The sequence below is a fragment of the Mustela nivalis genome, assembly GCF_964662115.1.
Source record: "Mustela nivalis genome assembly, chromosome: 2".
In the NCBI taxonomy this organism is placed as follows: domain Eukaryota; kingdom Metazoa; phylum Chordata; class Mammalia; order Carnivora; family Mustelidae; genus Mustela; species Mustela nivalis.
In genome coordinates this window covers 154,803,538-154,821,324 of record NC_139021.1, presented here as the reverse complement: position 1 = coordinate 154,821,324, position 17,787 = coordinate 154,803,538, and the positions used below count along the sequence as shown (strand labels likewise).

At 36.8% G+C, this 17,787-nt stretch overlaps 1 protein-coding gene across 3 annotated transcripts in view; it reads right to left on the bottom strand.

Moving 5' to 3' along the window:
- The window catches only part of TBC1D12 (TBC1 domain family member 12), a 100,517-nt gene that overhangs the window by 24,629 nt on the left and 58,101 nt on the right, over positions 1 to 17,787 (bottom strand). For all 3 annotated transcript variants that reach the window (XM_082722093.1, XM_082722095.1, XM_082722094.1), the window contains 2 exons: positions 11,621 to 11,736; positions 448 to 530 (listed from right to left, as the gene is read on the bottom strand). In XM_082722093.1, coding sequence (XP_082578219.1) covers positions 448 to 530; positions 11,621 to 11,736 — 199 coding nt within the window. The remainder of the gene's footprint in view (positions 1 to 447; positions 531 to 11,620; positions 11,737 to 17,787) is intronic.

The following is a 17,787-nucleotide window of genomic DNA, read 5'->3' as shown; positions in this document are numbered from 1 at the left end:
AAATAAAATAAAGGTTTAAAAAAAAAAGAATTCTCAGTCTGCTGCCTTTCTACTATTAGTTTTGTAAAAGAACTTGTAGAGAAAGTATGACCTTTTTTTTTTAAAGGTTTTTATTTATTTGTCAGAGAGTGAGAGCACACATGTACAAGCAGGGGAAACAGCAGGCAGAGGGAGAAGCAGGATCCCTGCTGAGCAAAGAGATTGATGAGAAACTCGATCTCAGGACCCTAGAATCATGAACTGAGCCGAAGGCAGACACTTAGCCGATTGAGCCACCCAGGCATCAGATTAACAACAGATTTAGTTAGAAAAATAAGAAATTAGCATCATCTTAAAAACGGACTTAATCAGTTTCATCATCTACCCTCCTGTTGAAATTAACCAACGGGTTAGCTTCCTAATTGACATCAATAAATTAAATATACCAATTAGGCTTCAATTTTATACCTCGTTTTTTAGCCTCAGCCACCATCTCATCATATTCTTGTCGGTGACGTAAAGCTTCCTCCACAGATTTGGCAGGTAGATTTCTGGGGGAAAAAATGTTTTAAGTCAATTTTTAAAAAATGAACTTTTAAATGTCTAAACATCTTTTTTATAGCCAAATATAAAAAATTTCTTTCCTAACCTTCTCATTTCACACCCTAAGACAGTACAAGGTTGAAAAGAACTCTGAATTTCAGAAAAGAATCAGAATCCTGATTGCTAATATTTAACATAAATGTTACTATTTATATGTCTGACAGATACATGTTTATATATTATTTAAATGTGTTAGATTTCAGCCAACACTTCTAGTTATTAGTTTTTTAGTCAATTTTTTTGAGGTATAATTTTCATACAATATAATGAATGAATAGATTTCAAGAATACAGTTTGACAAGTTTTAACAAATGTATATACCTGTGAAACCAACATATTAATCAAGATATAGGACAATTCCATAATTCTACAAAGTGTCATTACGACCTCTTTGCACTCAATACTTACCCACTTCTACTTTAGGCAATCACATCTCTGATTTCTATCTTTACACATTAGTTGGTTGCCTTTTATTTTTATTTTTTTAAGATTTATTTATTTGGGAGAGAGAGAGAGAGGTGGGGGGCGGGGAGCAGAGGGACAGGGAGAGAAATCCTCAAGCAGACTCCCCATGAGTGTGAAGCCTGACACAGGGCTGGATCTCAGGACCCTGAGATCATGACCTGAGCCAAAACCAGGAGTCCACACCTAACTGACTGAGTCACCCTGGTACCCATAGTTAGTTAGTTGCCTTTTAAAGAATCTCATATAGGGGAAAAAAATTTTTTTTTCATATAGATTCTTTTTTGTCTAGTTTCTTTTGCTGAGCATGCTTTTTAAATTCAGCCATGTTATTCTGCATACTAGTAATTCTTTTAATTAGTACTTAATTAGTATTTCTTTTAATTGGTAAGTAGTGTTCTATTTATCCACGTGGATGAACATTTAGATTGTTTCCAGTTTAGGGCCACTACAAATAAAGCTACTATAAATATTCACTTCAAGTCTTTGTGTGGGTATCTGCGTTCATTTCTCTTGGGTAAATACTTAGGAGTAGAATTCTTGGGTTTCATGATAAGTACACGTATACTTTTATAAATTGCTTTCTACTTTCAGAGTGGTTTTTTTTTTTAAAGATTTTATTTATTTATTTGACAGAGAAAGAGAGATCACAAGAAGGCAGAGAGGGAGGCAGAGAGAAAGGGGGAAGCAGGCTCCCTGCTGAGCAGAGAGCCCAATGCGGGGCTGGATCCTAGGACCCTGAGATCATAACCTGAGCCAAAGGCAGAGTTTTAACCCACTGAGCCACCCAGGTGCCCCTACTTTCAGAGTGTTAAGATAACATTCTACCTACAAATTTGATTATCAGTTAATCACTTGCATATACTATATTTTGGCTTTATAAAATTAATGGCTTCATATAGCAGGTGATTTAGATATCAACTGTGCAAAAGAAGTACATTTGAATATTACCACATATCCAAATATATCATAATAATGTCCAGTTTGGGAAGTCAGGTTTTTTAATTAAAAAAACATTTTTTTCAAGTAGGCTCCACACCCAGTATGGGGCTTGAACTCATGACCCTGAGATCCAGAGTCTCATGCTTTATGGCTGAGACTGTCAGGTGACCCTCAGGGTTTTGAATTTATTTTCAACAGGCCAGGATGGGCAAAGATATGTGACAAACTTTCAAAACATATATTTTACCTCTTCTTCCCAAATTAGTTCCTCAGCTATGTTATAACGGGAGGAATGACAGTTAAAACTTCTTTAGGCCATAATGGAGTAAGAGGAACCCAGGCTTACCCTCTTGCCTTAATTAGAAAAATGAACAGAACATACTAACCATTAGTTTCTAGACACTGGACAATAGACAGCACAGTGATCCTTAATAGAAAGGAAACCAACAATGTAACCCTACAAATGCCTAAGCACACAGCCTGCCATTTCTAGGTCTCAGTGCTGGAGGTACCCAGAGTCCATCAATCTTGCTGAGGTGAGGAAACAAGAGTTTGGAGTTGAGGCGTCCACAGCCAGACTTTGCAGATCAGAGTACAGAGTGAGGGGAGCTACGGAGGGGTCATCTCAAATTTCTGGCTGAATATTATTTATGCACGTGGGTGATTAAATTATGGTAGCCAAGGAAAGAAATACCAAAAAGGAATAGGTAGAACATTCTTCTTTTTTTTTTTTTTTTAAGATTTTATTTATTTATTTGATAGATAGACAGAGATTGTAGTAGTCAGAGAGGCAGGCAGGGAGAGAGGAGGAAGCAGGCTCCCCGCTGAGCAGAGAGCCCGATTTGGGGCTTGATCCCAGGACCCTGAGACCATGACTGAGCCGAAGGCAGAGGCTTTAACCCACTGAGTCACTCAGGCGCATCTAGGTAGAACATTCTGAAAGATGGCACTGGGCCAGTCAGAGTGGAAAGACCTCCTAATAGACCAGGTAGCAGGTGGAATTATTAGGGTACAGCTTCATTAGTAAGGATACTAGTTCTAAACTAAAGCTCTTCTAGAATCACTCTAACAATGCTTAGAGTAAAAGGGGCAAGCCAATTCCAAAGAACTTTGTATGAGACTGAAGCCAAACAATATTTAAAGAAATACGAAAAGGCCAGCTATGTATGCTATGTAAACTCACAAAATCTAGTGTCCAATAAAAGTTACTAAGGAAGCAAAGAAGCAGAAAAATACAATTTATACTGAGGAAAAAACTAATAGAGATAGTGCAGAAATAACAGATAACAGGATTATTTATTCAAGGATAATACAAATGCTGTTGTAAATACATTCAAAAAGGTAGAAGACAGCAGGAACATGATAAAAACTCAAGATCCAAATCAAACATCTATAGATGAAAAGTGCAATTCTTAAACTGAAAAACACAAAAAATGGGCCTGACAGCAGATTATAAACTGCAGAAAAAAAAAAATAAGTGAGCTTTAAGATATAATAAAAATCTTGACAAAATGAAATAAAAAGAAAAAAAAATCCTCTTGAAACAGCAACATATGCTTAATTGACTCAGAAGAAAGGGGAGAGGTGGCAGACAAAAAATAGTTGAATAAAGGCAACAATTTTTCCAAAGTTGATATAAAATTATAAATGCAGGCACATTAGAGTTCAATGAATCCCAAACAAAAGGAACATGAGGAAAACCATACCAAAGCACATCATCAAATTCATGAAAATCAGAGATAAAGAAAAATCTTAAAAGCACTTAGAGAGTAAAAGAATTCAGACAGCAGACCAGCACTACAAAACGTGTTAAAAGAACAGTTAGTAGGGTGCCTGGGTGGCTCAGTCGGTTAAGCATCTTCCTTCAGCTCAGGTCATGGTCCTGGGATGGAGCCCCACTTGTGGTTCCCTGCTCAGCAGGGAGTCTGCTTCTCTCTTTCCCTCTGCCCCTCCTCCCTACCCATGCTCTTTCACCGGGTGCACTCTCTAATAAATAAATAAAATCTTTTTTTTTTTAATTTTTTTAAAGATTTTATTTTATTTTATTTTTTTAAGATTTTATTTGTTTATTTGACAGAGAGAAATCACAAGTAGATGGAGAGGCAGGCAGAGAGAGAGAGAGGGAAGCAGGCTCTCTGCTGAGCAGAGAGCCCGATGCGGGACTCGATCCCAGGACTCTGAGATCATGACCTGAGCCGAAGGCAGCGGCTTAACCCACTGAGCCACCCAGATGCCCCTAAATAAATAAAATCTTAAAAAAAAAAAAAAAAAAAGGCCATCCAGTAGAAGGGAAAAATAGCAGATGGAAATCTAGTTACTCAAATCCTTAGAAAATAAAAAGGTTTAAAGAAAAAAAACTGTATGGTGGGATGTAATGGTTAGTTTTGTGTATCCAACTTTTTCTCTCACTCTCCCCTCAGTCTCTCTCTCTTTCTAAGCCTGCTTGCCTGCCTCTGAGTTGGGACATGGGTCTTCTGCCTTTTGTCTTTGACTGGAAATCACACTATCAGCATTCCTAGTTCATAGGCTTGGGACTTGACCTGGATATGGAACATCAGGTCTCTTGGGTCTCCAGCTTGCTGATTACACATCTTCAGACTTCTCAGTGTCCAAATTCATGACAGCCACTTCCTTATAATAAATCTCTTACATATAGAATATATAAAAAGAAGAACCTTAATACATAGCATTTCCACTTCTCTAAAGAACACAGGGTTTATAACATGTAAAGTGGAAATGTATTTCTGTAATGTTCTTATATACGTGAAATGGTACAATATCATTTGAAGGTAGTCCATGAAGGGTCAAAATGTATTACAGAGAAAGTACTGATAAAATATTTAAAATATAGGCAATTCACCAATAATAAATGAAATTAAAAGTCAACAAAATATTTTATCCAAAAGAAGGCCAAAAATAAAAAGGTAGAACTTTTGACTGCCATCCTATAAAAAAGATGAATTTCTCCAACTCCTTAGCATTAAACACAGAATTGTTTCTAATAAGATTTAAACAAAAGTGTGGAATCTCTTAGAAGACTTCCTAAAAGGAGAGTTGACTCAGCTGCAAGAGACCTTTTGTTCTATCAGGTTTGTCCCAAATGCAAGTGCAAGGTCAGCAAGAGAGTAAAGTCAGCTCCTGAAGATGGTGCAACAGAAAGATATGAACTTGGGTTCTTGATCCACAGAGACACCATACTAGCTCTGAATGGCCCAACTCTGGGCCATGTATATATGAGGGAATAAATCCTTGTATGTTTAAGCCACTATTTGGGAAGACTCTTATTTGTAGTTGAATGTAATTGCTGAGTATTCTACCAGTTAAACAATAATAATGCTCTAAAGGGCAAGGACCATCACAAATCTCACCTATCTGACTCTGATGTTTAGCCCTCACACTAAATTAACATTACGATCCCTAGTACTGTTTACCCTTAAATCTTACAAACTGATGTTGTCCAAAGCTGCTTACTACCCAGATCCTAACCAATCATTAACGCCAATCCCAGCCTTAAGTTTCTCTCATTTCCTTTTGCAAACTATCTTGCCTGTGTCTCTGGATATAGTTTGGTACCACAAAGGAACAGGTTTAATGGTTTTTAAATTTCAGATGCTATTACTATATAAAGAAAGGAGAAACCTTATTTATTGCAAGAAAATGAGACCACAGAAAAAAGAGAAAGATACACACACACACACACACACACACATATAGTTTTTTTTTACATTTTATTTTATTTATTTGACAGAGAGAGATCACAAATAGGCAGAGAGAGAGGAGGAAGCAGGCTTCCTGCCGAGTAGAGAGAGCCCGATGCAGGGCTCGATCCCAGGACTCTTGAGATCAGGGTCTGAGCCGAAGGCAGAGGCTTTAACCCACTAAGCCACTCAGGTGGCCCTATAAATCTAGTTTTCAAGTAAACAGTGATCTGGACTCAGTAATACTGTTTTCTCTTTTACTCCCTCCAGCTTAGAGAGGAAGTACTTTTTTGCATCTATTAATCTTTTGACCTCATATTCCCTTCTTTTGCTTTTTTAGTCCTTCTAACAACCTTGTAATAAATTCATCTATTAAAGTCTCTTTGTTTGAAAAGACTATAGTCTAAACTTAAAAGCACAATCTGAAGGATCTGTTCTTCTATTTATTAAGAAAGCAGAGTTTATAGATCTAAATAGATCTCTTCTCTACACAACCTCACAGTCTCTCCACATGGTCTAGACCAGTACTAAAGCAATGCTAGAAATGCTCTTTTGTGCTGTTCAGAATGCAGCAGCCACTAGCCACATGTCATTACTGGGCATCTGAAATGTGTTCTAGTGTGCCCGAGGGAATGAATTTTATAATTTCTTTCATTTTAATTCATTAAATTTCAATTTAGATAGCTATATGTGGCTAATTGTTACCATAATGGTGATAAAATGGTCTAGACTCTAGAAAAATCAGGAGCAGTAACTTGCTATCCAGGTCATTTACGTAAGAAAGCAGAACTAAACTCTGAATAACCACAAAGATCAGAGATTTTTAAAGTAACACAGAGGTACGTCTCAAAACCATAGTTATAAAGGCCTAATTAATGAGAGAGTACAGTCTCTATATCCATGTTACTGTTTCCCTGACAACTCACACCTTGATTTTTCCAGACAGTTCCCCAAACTATGTTTACCTAGTCCTAAAAGAAGATTTTGAGAAGAGGTTAGCAGAGAGATTTATATCAGTTTTAAGTACTCCAGTTCTAGCATGAAATGATTTACAGGAAGGAGTTAAACATTGTTCAGGAAACAGAACTTTTCAGATAGTCATAGGTCAGGTTTTTCTTCTCTTTTCTTACTTTTTTTTTTTTTTTTAAAGATTTTACTTATTTGACAGAGTCATAGTGAGAAAGTGAACACAAGCAGGAGGAATGTGAGAGGGAGAAGCAGGCTTCCCATTAAGCAGGGAGCCTGATGCGGGGCTCAATTCCAAGACCCTGGGATCATGAACTGGAGCCGAAGGCAGACACTTAATGACTGAGCCACCCAGGAGCCCCTATGTCAGGTTCTTCAATTGTGATTTCATTTTTTTTTTTTTGAGAGCGAATATATATACTCTAAACCAAAATAGTACATAAATAATCATTGGCTTATTAATTATTGTTTTGGTATCCTCTTCTTCAAATCATTATAAATGCAAAAACCTTCGGACATCATACATATTCGATAATTATGCTTCAAAGGTGAATTGTCCATTTGGTAAACATCCTACCAATCTTTGACATTTTGAGGAAGACCAGAGTCTTCGGTACCCTAAGTTTTAAGTAACTCTAGGTTAGAGTGAATGAGTAAAGCATAAAAATAAATATATATACACTAGTTTTCATGTTTTTTTCTTCAAAAAAAAATCCCTAATTTTGCAGTCATTTGCCTGGAGAAGTATATTAAAAAATACGATTCTATAATCTTGAAAATCAAAGACTGAGTGAATATAATCAAGAAATACTAAGCACCTCACTCAGTACTCTTACTCTACAAAAAAGATACAGATTACTCCTATCTCTTACAAAAATGTCAATTAGTTATTAAAAAAATTTTATTTGAGAGAGGATGAATGAGAGAGAGAGAATATGAATGACAAAGAGTGAACATGAGCAAGGGGAGGGAGAGAGAGAGAGAGAGAGGGAGAAGCAGATTCTCCCCTGGGCAGGAAGCCTGATATGGCACTCCATTCCAGGGCTCTGGGATCATGACCTGAGCCAAATACAGACCACCAAATACAGCCACCCAGGTGCCCCAAAATGTCAATCAGTTATGTGGTCAAGAGAAGAAACCATTAATGAATACTTAAGATAGCATATCATGCTTAAATACATGATATGAACATTTGCTGATTTTCAAAGGTATCACATAAAAGCCTATGCTTTACTTTTTTTGTCAGTCTTCACTTGTATCTTAAGATTTCTCCATTATGTTTGGTATTGTAGATACAGTAATTCAGCAAGGAGGCCAGAATAGAAAGAAGAGACAGCTCTATCCACCGGCGGGTTTAAAAAAGTCCTCTAAGTAACAGTGATTCAAAACATAGAAGAGTTGGGGTGCCTGGGTGGCTCAATTGTTAAGTGTCTGCCTTCGGCTCAGGTCGTGATGTTGGAGTCCTGGGAATGAGCCCCGCATTGGGCTCCCTGCTCAGCGGGAAGCCTACTTCTCCCTCTGCCACTCCCCCTGCTTGTGTTCCCTCTCTGTCTCTCTGTCAAATAAATAAATAAAATCGTTAAAACAAAACAAAACATAGAAGAATCAGCTCATATGGATGCTCTTACCCTCCTGTCCAAGGCTGGCTTGATTTCGAGGTGAACTGGGATAGCAATAGGCAGAGAGAAAATTAACCAAAGGATGAAAATTACAGAAATTCCTACATTTGATATCTTCTGAGATTTCAGATAATTAAACGCTAATGTTGCTTCCAATGTAAAGCAGTTCCAACAATAAAAACTTATGCAGTCAATGATTCTAAATGTTTCTGCATAATTACAGAGGCTAAGAAAGGAAAAGTAGCACCAATTCACAAACCCCCTTTGCAAGGGGAAATTCTTCTCCTCCTTCCACTCTCACTGTGACTGATGAAACACGAAATTTCCAACATCAAGTTCACACTGAGGCAAAAACTTCTGCCCCCTTCTCTACCTCCACCCAGATGCTATCTCATAGATGGAGCAGTGGTGGTAATAGAACATGGCTGCATCCAGAAACAGAACAACACTACAGATTATATAAATCTCAGCTCCAACTTCTCAGCCTGTGAAAGGAAGGATGTGAACTGGCCCAGAGCTGCTGGAGAGTATTCTGAGGGAGATAAAGAATAAAGTGTCATTTATTTATTTTAAAAGTCTGTTTATTTTAGAGAGACCGTAGATGGAGGGAGGGACAGAGGAAGAGGGGAGAGAATCTCAAGCAGACCAGGCTGAGTGTGGAGCCCAAAGTGGGGCTCAATCTCATGATCCCGAAGATCAGAACCTGAGCTAAAATCAAGAGTCAAAAGCTTAACCAACTGAGCAACTCAGGCACCCTGGAGTGCCATTTAATATATAAGTTGCATCCCTGCATTCTCATCTGGTTTTATCGTTAATGAAGTCAAAATTTTCATTCTCATTGGTTCTTTAGATCTATTTTTAAATTGTTGAAGTAGAAGAGGGATCGATGATCAGGTAGTCCCATGTACTAAAGCTTTTTTTTGTTGGCTTTAGTTATATAAATGGTAAATTATATAAATCACTTCCCCAGAAAAGACCCCTCCAATTTTGAAAGGTGAATAAAATTTTTAATTAAATTGCAGCATCTCAGAACTGGGGGGAACAGTTGCTATCAAGTTGAATCTGTTTGCTACAGATGAACAAAATCACACAGAAACAGCAAAGAAGCTGTAATATTTATTATAATTCCTATATTAATTTCCAGATAGTAGTGTGGAAAAGAAAATCATTCTTTCCATTGTTTTATATACTTCTGGTACACTGAGATCTTATTTACTATGTCTAGAGTACTATTTCAAGTTCCAATATTAATGAACTGCTTATATGCATTACAAGAAATATCTAAGAGAAGCAAGAATCACTAAAGGTTGAAGTCAAAGACTTGACTGGATGGCAAAGATAAAGCCTAGTCCTTAAAGGATTAGGAGGTGAGAAGAGGAAATAAGATAAGTGCATCCCAAGTGAGGGCAGTAAATGAGCAAAGGTACAAAGGCGGGACTTAAATAGGTTCAGTTATAAAATAAAATATGGCGTAAAGAAAAATATGTCCCAAATACTGTTTAGAACAGGACCTTTTGCATAAAATTTTTATGAACTCCTGGGAAGAAATGAACAGTCCTGATAAAAAGCTTAACCCATTTCGGATAAATTTCAACAAGCTTAAGAAAACTCTTCTGGGAACTTCATTATCTACCTGCTCAGCCGACTGTCTGCCAGAGTCTGAAGGTCTTTAACCAGGCATTCTTTTCTGGCTTATCGAAGCACTCTGAATTAACCTGGTTTATTCCCCTCCCTGGCAATAAGACTTAAATAAAACTGACATGTTCTCATAGCTAAATTTCTGGGAATCTTTTTTTTTTTTTTAACCAATGGAAAAATGAATATGAACATATTTACCAAGTCCTTTAAAAGGAGTGTCATGATCACTTTAGTGTGAAGGAATGCAACAATTATAAAATATATATATATACTTATGTGCAACCTTTCTTCTCTCACAACGTCTAAAAAATATTCAATTCAACCTCTGCCCGTTTGGCTCTAGATTCTTTTATTATGTTCCTCTTGATAACGGGTGGAAAAAGCTGCAGATGAGGAAAATGACAAAACAGGTTAGGAATTTTTACTCTGGAAGGAAAGAGAAGTCTAGAAGACGAAAAAGAATAGATCCAGAGAGCCCAAGAGGAGAAAAAGGAGTTAAGAAGCAAGGGGTCTTGCTTTAGGGGAGGTGTCTTTTGTTTAATAACAAACCAAAGACAGTATTTTGAAGAACACCAGCTTTGTGGAAGGCTGAGATGGGAAGGACAGGGAAAGCAAAGGGAAAAAATTAAAATGTTCTACTGGGTATCAAGAATATATTCCTGGAGTGGGGCGCCTGGGTGGCTCAGTGGGTTAAGCCGCTGCCTTCGGCTCAGGTCATGATCTCAGGATCCTGGGATCGAGTCCCGCATCGGGATCTCTGCTTGACAGGGAGCCTGCTTCCCTCTCTCTCTCTCTGCCTGCTTCTCCGTCTACTTGTGATTTCTTTCTGTCAAATAAATAAATAAAATCTTAAAAAAAAACAAAAAAACCTTAAAAAAAAAAAAAGAATATATTCCTGGAGTACCAGGGGGCTCAGCTGGTTAACCATCTGCCTTCGGCTCAAGTCATGATTCCAGAGTCCTGGGATCAAGCCCCACGAGGGGCTCTCTGCTCAGTTGGAAGTCTGCTTCTCTCTCTTCCTCTGCTCTTCCCTCCCCCACTCATACTCTTTCTCTCAAATAAAATCTTTAAAAAAAAAAAAAGAGGGGCGCCTGGGTAATTCAGTTGGTTAAGCAATTGCCTTCAGCTCAGGTCACGATCCTGGAGTCCTAGGATCGAGTCCCACGTCAGGCTTCCTGCTCAACAGGGAGTTTGCTTCTCCCTCTGACCTCTCCTCTCTCATGCGCTCTCTCTCTCTCTCAAATAAATAAATAAAATCTTTTTAAAAAAAAGAATATATTCTTTATAAGAGTAAACCAACTAGCTGACATTCCGTAGTTATTATCTCAAGTTACAATTTCAAAATCTGTACAAAAGGCAAGGACAAATACATCTTAAGTATACATTATGTCAAGAAAGGAAAAATAATTGCCTCATCTTGTTAAATTAAGGCAGGAAGGGTTGAAATAAGAATAGATATGAAAAAAGCAAAGATTTTATGTATCATACATTGGCTCAGAGATACTTCAAGAAAATATGTATAAAGTCTGGACATCAATAATATATTCTTTCCTATTAGTTTTAGGATACATGACTGAGATTTTTTAAATTAAAAAAAAAAGCCATTTCTATATTAATTTCTCAATATATTTAAATTGAAATTTAAACTGAAGTTTAAATTAAATTGAGGTTTAAAATATAAACAGTGTACCTGATGACAATCAGAATACTTACGATGGTCGATCCTCAAGAATCAGGGCAGTGGTAGAAAGTGGCTCAAATTCAAAATTCTTACGTCTTGAAGACTGAGGCGGTGGTTTACAGGTCCTCCCAGTTCGTGCTTCATATTCCTAGAACAGATAAAAACACTTTATGTAGAATCTTTTTCAATCTTCAGTTTGTATTATTAAATTTGTATTATTAAGGATATTACACTATAATAAAAGATACAAGTCATACATTAATTTGGTAAAACTATGAGGCAGACAGAAAAAGAAGTCACTTTTTTTCCCTGAAGCAATCTAAATCATGAATTTATATTATATATAAAGTAGAAAAATATGTTAAGAGAAGAGAAAGATACAAATGCACTATATTAATGAGTCAAGGTTTTAGGAAGTTGCCCTCTATGGTATCAGCTGTCCTAGTCCAGCTTTGAATCTACGAGCAGATAAACCTACTTTCTAACCCTTCAGTCAGATCAATAATGAAAATGTTGATATAGGCATAATCCTATCATAATGCCTTGAAGATCTCTCCCAAGAGTAACAATAAACCTATAATCAAAATGCTGGTTTTCAATTTTGACCTACTTTAAATTTAAATACTATAAATCTGCCTGTTTCCTCTAAATGTAACAATAATTCACCATCGTTTCTTATCCAAAAGTTTGGCAAAAGATTGTCAAATACACTATTAAAATTAAGAAACTATTATTACAGCATTTTTCCAATTCATCTGAACAGATAATCCTATCAAAAGAAATGAAGTTAATTTGACACAGTATGTTCTTGGTGGATACCTTTAAATTTCTATAGATGAGCTTTTTTTTCACAAATGTTCACAGACTTCTACTGAAATTATTTCCAGAAATTTAACAAAGATCAATAACAAGTTGCAGGCTTATAGTTTCCAGAACCCACATTTTCCCTTTAAAAAAATTGTTAATCTAGATTAAGTCATACCTAGATAATAAATATATTTTTCATGAAAATCTCAAAGGGGCACAGGGGTGACTCAGTTAAGTATCTGTCTGACTTGGTTTCAGCTCAGATCATGGTCTTGAGATCCTGAGTTGTGAGGCTCTGTACTGACTGGGAGTCTGCCTGGGTTTCTTTCCCTACCCCCTGCTCCTACCCACGCTCACACATGCCCTCCCTCAAAAAAATGAAATAAAATCTTTAAAAAAAAAAAGAAATTCTTAAAGATTATACAGTTCCATGGGTAGATTTGCAAGTCTGCTGGTCACTACAGAAGATACTAATTTTTTTTAAAAGATTTTATTTATTTATTTATTTGACAAAGAGATCACAAGCAGGTAGAGAGGCAGGCAGAGAGAGAGGGGGAAGCAAACGCCCTGCTGAGCAGAGAGTCTGATGCAGGTCTTGATCCCAGGACTCAGGGATCACGACCTCAGCTGAAGGCAGAGGCTTAACCCACTGAGCCACCCAGGAGCCCCAGAGACATTAATTTAAATGAAGAAAATGAAATACACTTAAAGTGATCAAGTGCTTCACTTACTGGCTGCTTTCCTACCATGACCTATAATTCTTTTTTTATTATTTTTACCTTTTCCAACTCAAAGACTATTTCACCCTACTGAATCAAACGGTTGTAATATAATAAATTCATGGTTCTATCCCTGTTAAAAATCTGATGGCCTTGTTGAGGTTTAATCTTCTAATTTGAGATAATTACTTTTTAGGGAAAACTGCACTGGATTTTTTGAGACTTCTTGCTCAAGTTATTTAAGACTGTGTATGCTCATTTATACGAACTCCCATCCCAAAGAGCTATACAGCTTTTGAGACCTTTTGAGTCAAAAGGTTACTCATTTCTTTATCACAATTTTCTTTCCTAATATCTAGGATATATATGTAATTATGATCATTGCCTTTTTTCTTCATTACAAACCCAAATGTAACAAATTCCCTTTTCTACTAATGTTTTTCTTATTAAAAATCATAGATGCAGGGGCACTTGGGTGGCTCAGTGGGTTAAAGCCTCTGCCTTTGGCTAAGGTCATGATCCTAGGGTCCTGGGATTGAGCCCCGCATTGGGCTCTCTGCCTGCCTCTCTGCCTATTTGTGATCTCTGTCTGTCAAATAAATAAATAAAATCTTTTTTTTTAAAAAATCATAGGTGCGGGGTGTCTGGGTGGCTCAGTTGTTAAGCAACTACCTTCAGCTCAGGTCATGACCCCTTGGTCCTCGGATGGAGCCCTGCATCACGCTCCCTGCTCAGTGGGAGCCTTCTTCTCCCTCTCCTGATCTCCCTGCTTGTGTGTGTGTGTGTGTGTGTGTGTGTGTGTGTGTGTGCACGCGTGCGCGCGCACACACACACTCTCTCTCTCACTCTGCCAAATAAATAAATAATTAAAATCTTTTAAAAAATCATAGATGCTAGATACATATGACAGGTTTTTTTGTTTTGTTTTGTTTTTTATTTATTTAAATGGCACTTTGTTTTCCTATAATGTGACCTGGTCTCACTGCCAAACAGAATACAATGAATATTATCCAATAAAGCATTTCCCATGCAAATAAATGCCAATACACAGGCAACAAAATAGCATTTCTAAATCAACATACTAATAATATTTACTGATATAATGTACCATGCACTGTTTTAAACATTTAACACATTTGATCCTTGAAAAAGTCCCGTGAGGCACCTAACTCACAGTAGAGGAACCTTAGGCACAAAGATATGCAGTCACTTGCTGAAGGTCATAAATGGTAGATAGTGTAGCTCCAGAGCCTGGCCTTTTAACAATCTATTACTTTATTATATTAACAGTTAAGTAGATATCTATGACAATTTAAAAAAATGAAATAGATAAAATCATTCAGTGATAGAATAATGGGGATCTTAAAATGGGTATATCAGGCTAACAATACACTGATCCAAATAAACATCACAAGAAAAGACCACCAGATGATATTTCCTGTTATAAGGCAGTGTGAAGTACATAACACCATTCTTGACATATTCTTGCCAAAAGATAAAACCAAACTCAAATATGGTTAAACCTCTAGAACTGTGTTCTTCAATATAATAGTCAAAAGGAGTAATAACCAAGTATGTCACATATGCTTAAATACATGTAGAAAAACAGCAAGGAATCTGAACTATTAAAAGGTTTTCCTCTGGAGGACTGGACTAAGAATGAAGGAGACTTGTTTTACTTTAACATATTCAGTATTATTTGAATTTTCTTACAAGAAGAAATAAAATACTTTGTAAGAGAGATCACTTACATTCATGGTAGATAAGTGACAAAGATTTTACTGAAGAGGTAGGATCAGAACTGGGGCAGAAATGATAGGTAGAAAGAATAGGAAAGAACAAGTGGGGGGGGCAATCAAAGGCATGGATGAGGCAACACGTTAATCTCACTGAATATGAAAAAGGACAGGAAATAAGGTTGGACACGTGTAAGCTAAATTATGGAATCTTCCATTGATGAAAATATTTGGAATACATGAACAAAATGGAGAGCCATTAAAAGTTTAGATTAAGAAGACAAAAAAAAAAGGTAGGTTTTTGGTTTGTTTGATTTTTTTTTTTTTTTGGTTTGTTGTTTTTTTAAAGATTTTATTTGTTTATTAGACAGAGATCACAAGTAGGCAGAGAGGCAGGCGGGGTGGGGGGCGGGGGAGAAGGAGGGCACTGCAGAGAAGCAGGCTCCCCGCTGAATAGAGAAACTGACACGGTGCTCAATCCCAGGACCCCTGGACTATGACTGGAAAATGCGCCCAAGGTAGGTTTTTAAGTAGGCTCTACACCCAGTGTCAGGTCTGAACCCATGACTCCAAGATCAAGAGTCGCATGTTCTACTGAGTGAGCCAGTCATCAAAGCCTAGTTTTGATGAAAGTAGTTTTTTTTTTTTAAGATTTTATTTATTTGACAGAAATCACAAGTAGGCAGAGAGAGAAAGGAGAAAGCAGGCTCCCCGCTGAGCAGAGAACCTGATGCGGGGCTTGATCCCAGGACTCTGGGATCATGACTCAGTCAAAGGCAGGGGCTTTAACCCACTGAGCCACCCAGGCGCCCCATTGAAAGTAGTTTTTTACTAAAAATTAACTGAAGGGGTGCCTGGGTGGCTCAGTTGTTAAGCGTCTGCCTTTGGCTCAGGTCATGATCCTAGGGGCCTAGAATCAAGCTGCGCATCAGGCTCCCTGCTCAGTGGGAAGCCTGCTTCTCCCTCTCCTGCTCCTTCTGCTTGTGCTCCCTCTCTGTCAATTAAATAAATAAAATCTTAAAAAAAAATTAACTGAGTAAATACACATTTAATATAAAAGGTGACACAAAATGAGGCACCTAAATATATTTATGTGTCTACCTTACAAATGGGCTTTATACAGAATTGTCATTCAGGTATTTTCACAAGAAATAAATTATATTTCTTGCAATTCCAATCATAGATCCTTAGCATAAAAATGCTTTGAGTTTCTTGAGGGTAATATGAACAAGAAAAGCTAAAAAAACATAGCATCAATCCACCCTTATATGAAAATAATATAGATAAATATATCTGGAATGACTAAAATATTTGCTGAATTAAAGCTGCTACTCTAATGGGATTAAAATTACAAATTATATTAGAAATAGTAAAATATTAAGTACCAATACTTTCAAAACTGATCACAACATGGTATCTATTAGTATCTATTAGTTTGGGTTTTGTTTTTGCTTTTTGTTTTTTTTTTTTTTTTTAGTAATATATAACAAAAGTCCAACTCAAACAGTTTTAGGTGAATTTATCAGGCGATAGGACTGAATATTCCATATACTCAGCTAACTTTGGTCTTTGACCAAGAGATTCAAAGCATTAGTCAAGGACTCCACTTCTCTACCAGTCTCTCAGCCATATCTTCCTCCACGTGTGGGCTTCATCTGGAGGCTGGTTTGCTACTCAGAGAAATGACTGCAGCAGTGTGAGTTGTCACATCCTTAATCAACTTTCAGTGATCCTCCAGCTGCTCTTCTAGTAACTCTCACAAAAGAGAAGGAAAAAATCCTTCCTAAAAGTTCTCAGTAAATATTTCATTCCACAAGCATCACAATGACCTGAGAAATAAGCCTTATCAATGAGTTAGTCAGGGCCTGTAGCTGAGGCCAATCGCATGACTCTTAAGGAACTCTTGAGTCAGGGGCAGTAGGGAGATCAGAGGGCTCAAGTTAGTGAAAAGTAGTTGAAACACATAAGATTCCATTTAAAAATATAACAAATAATATCTCATGGAGGTGGATTTCACTTTAATTCTATGTGTATTATCATGTCATAAAAATCCCCCATGTATTTCTTCAACAGAAGTTTAATAATGAGCTAAACACTAATAATTTGATAGGTTTTAAAAGAACATTACAATATTAAAAAGCAACTGGAAATATAACAGCCCAAGGAAATCAGTAAATAATGCTAGCTACAGTACATTCACCGTCTGAAAATACTGTAAGATTCTGCCTCGTTTTTTTGCCAACAAAGCTGTTTTAACTGACCTGTTTTATGAGTAACTGGAATCCACCTGCCAAATATAAGATAAGATTTAACATATGGCATTTTATTTCTATGGGATGTTGTAATGAAGCCTATTTATTTCTTCTATAATTTATTCTTGTTTTTCATTCAAAATATTCTGTCCTATGAAATATGCTTAATTGAGATAACTAGAAGAGTGGATGAAACCAATGCTAAGGGCAGGCAGGCAAATATCTGTAGAATAATTTATGTTATGTAATATTCTATAATATTAAAAATTACATAATATATTCTGCTACTATAAAAAATTTGCATCAGTCGATCATTCTAACCCTGGTCAAAAGACGGTAGGTAGTTGTTGTCATCTCCGTAAGAGTAAAGTAGAAAAAATGTCTTACAATTTAAAGGTAAAGAGATATTCTATACACATAAAGAGAAAAGATGTTTTTCCTCAAAATAATCTCTCAGAGAAGATGTAGCCCATTTGCTAATAGCATCTCTCATATTATGGGTGCTTTCTCTCTGTTAATTTTGAACAGCAAATTACTTATTTGGAGAAAACACATTATCTTGAAAATATCTCAACCAATGCTAAGCGTGGAAGGTCATTTGTGACCTACTCACAAAACCCCCCACTAATCAAGTGGGGGGTTTTGTTGTTGTTTGCTTGACTGGAGTAGGAAAGGAAGAAACTGA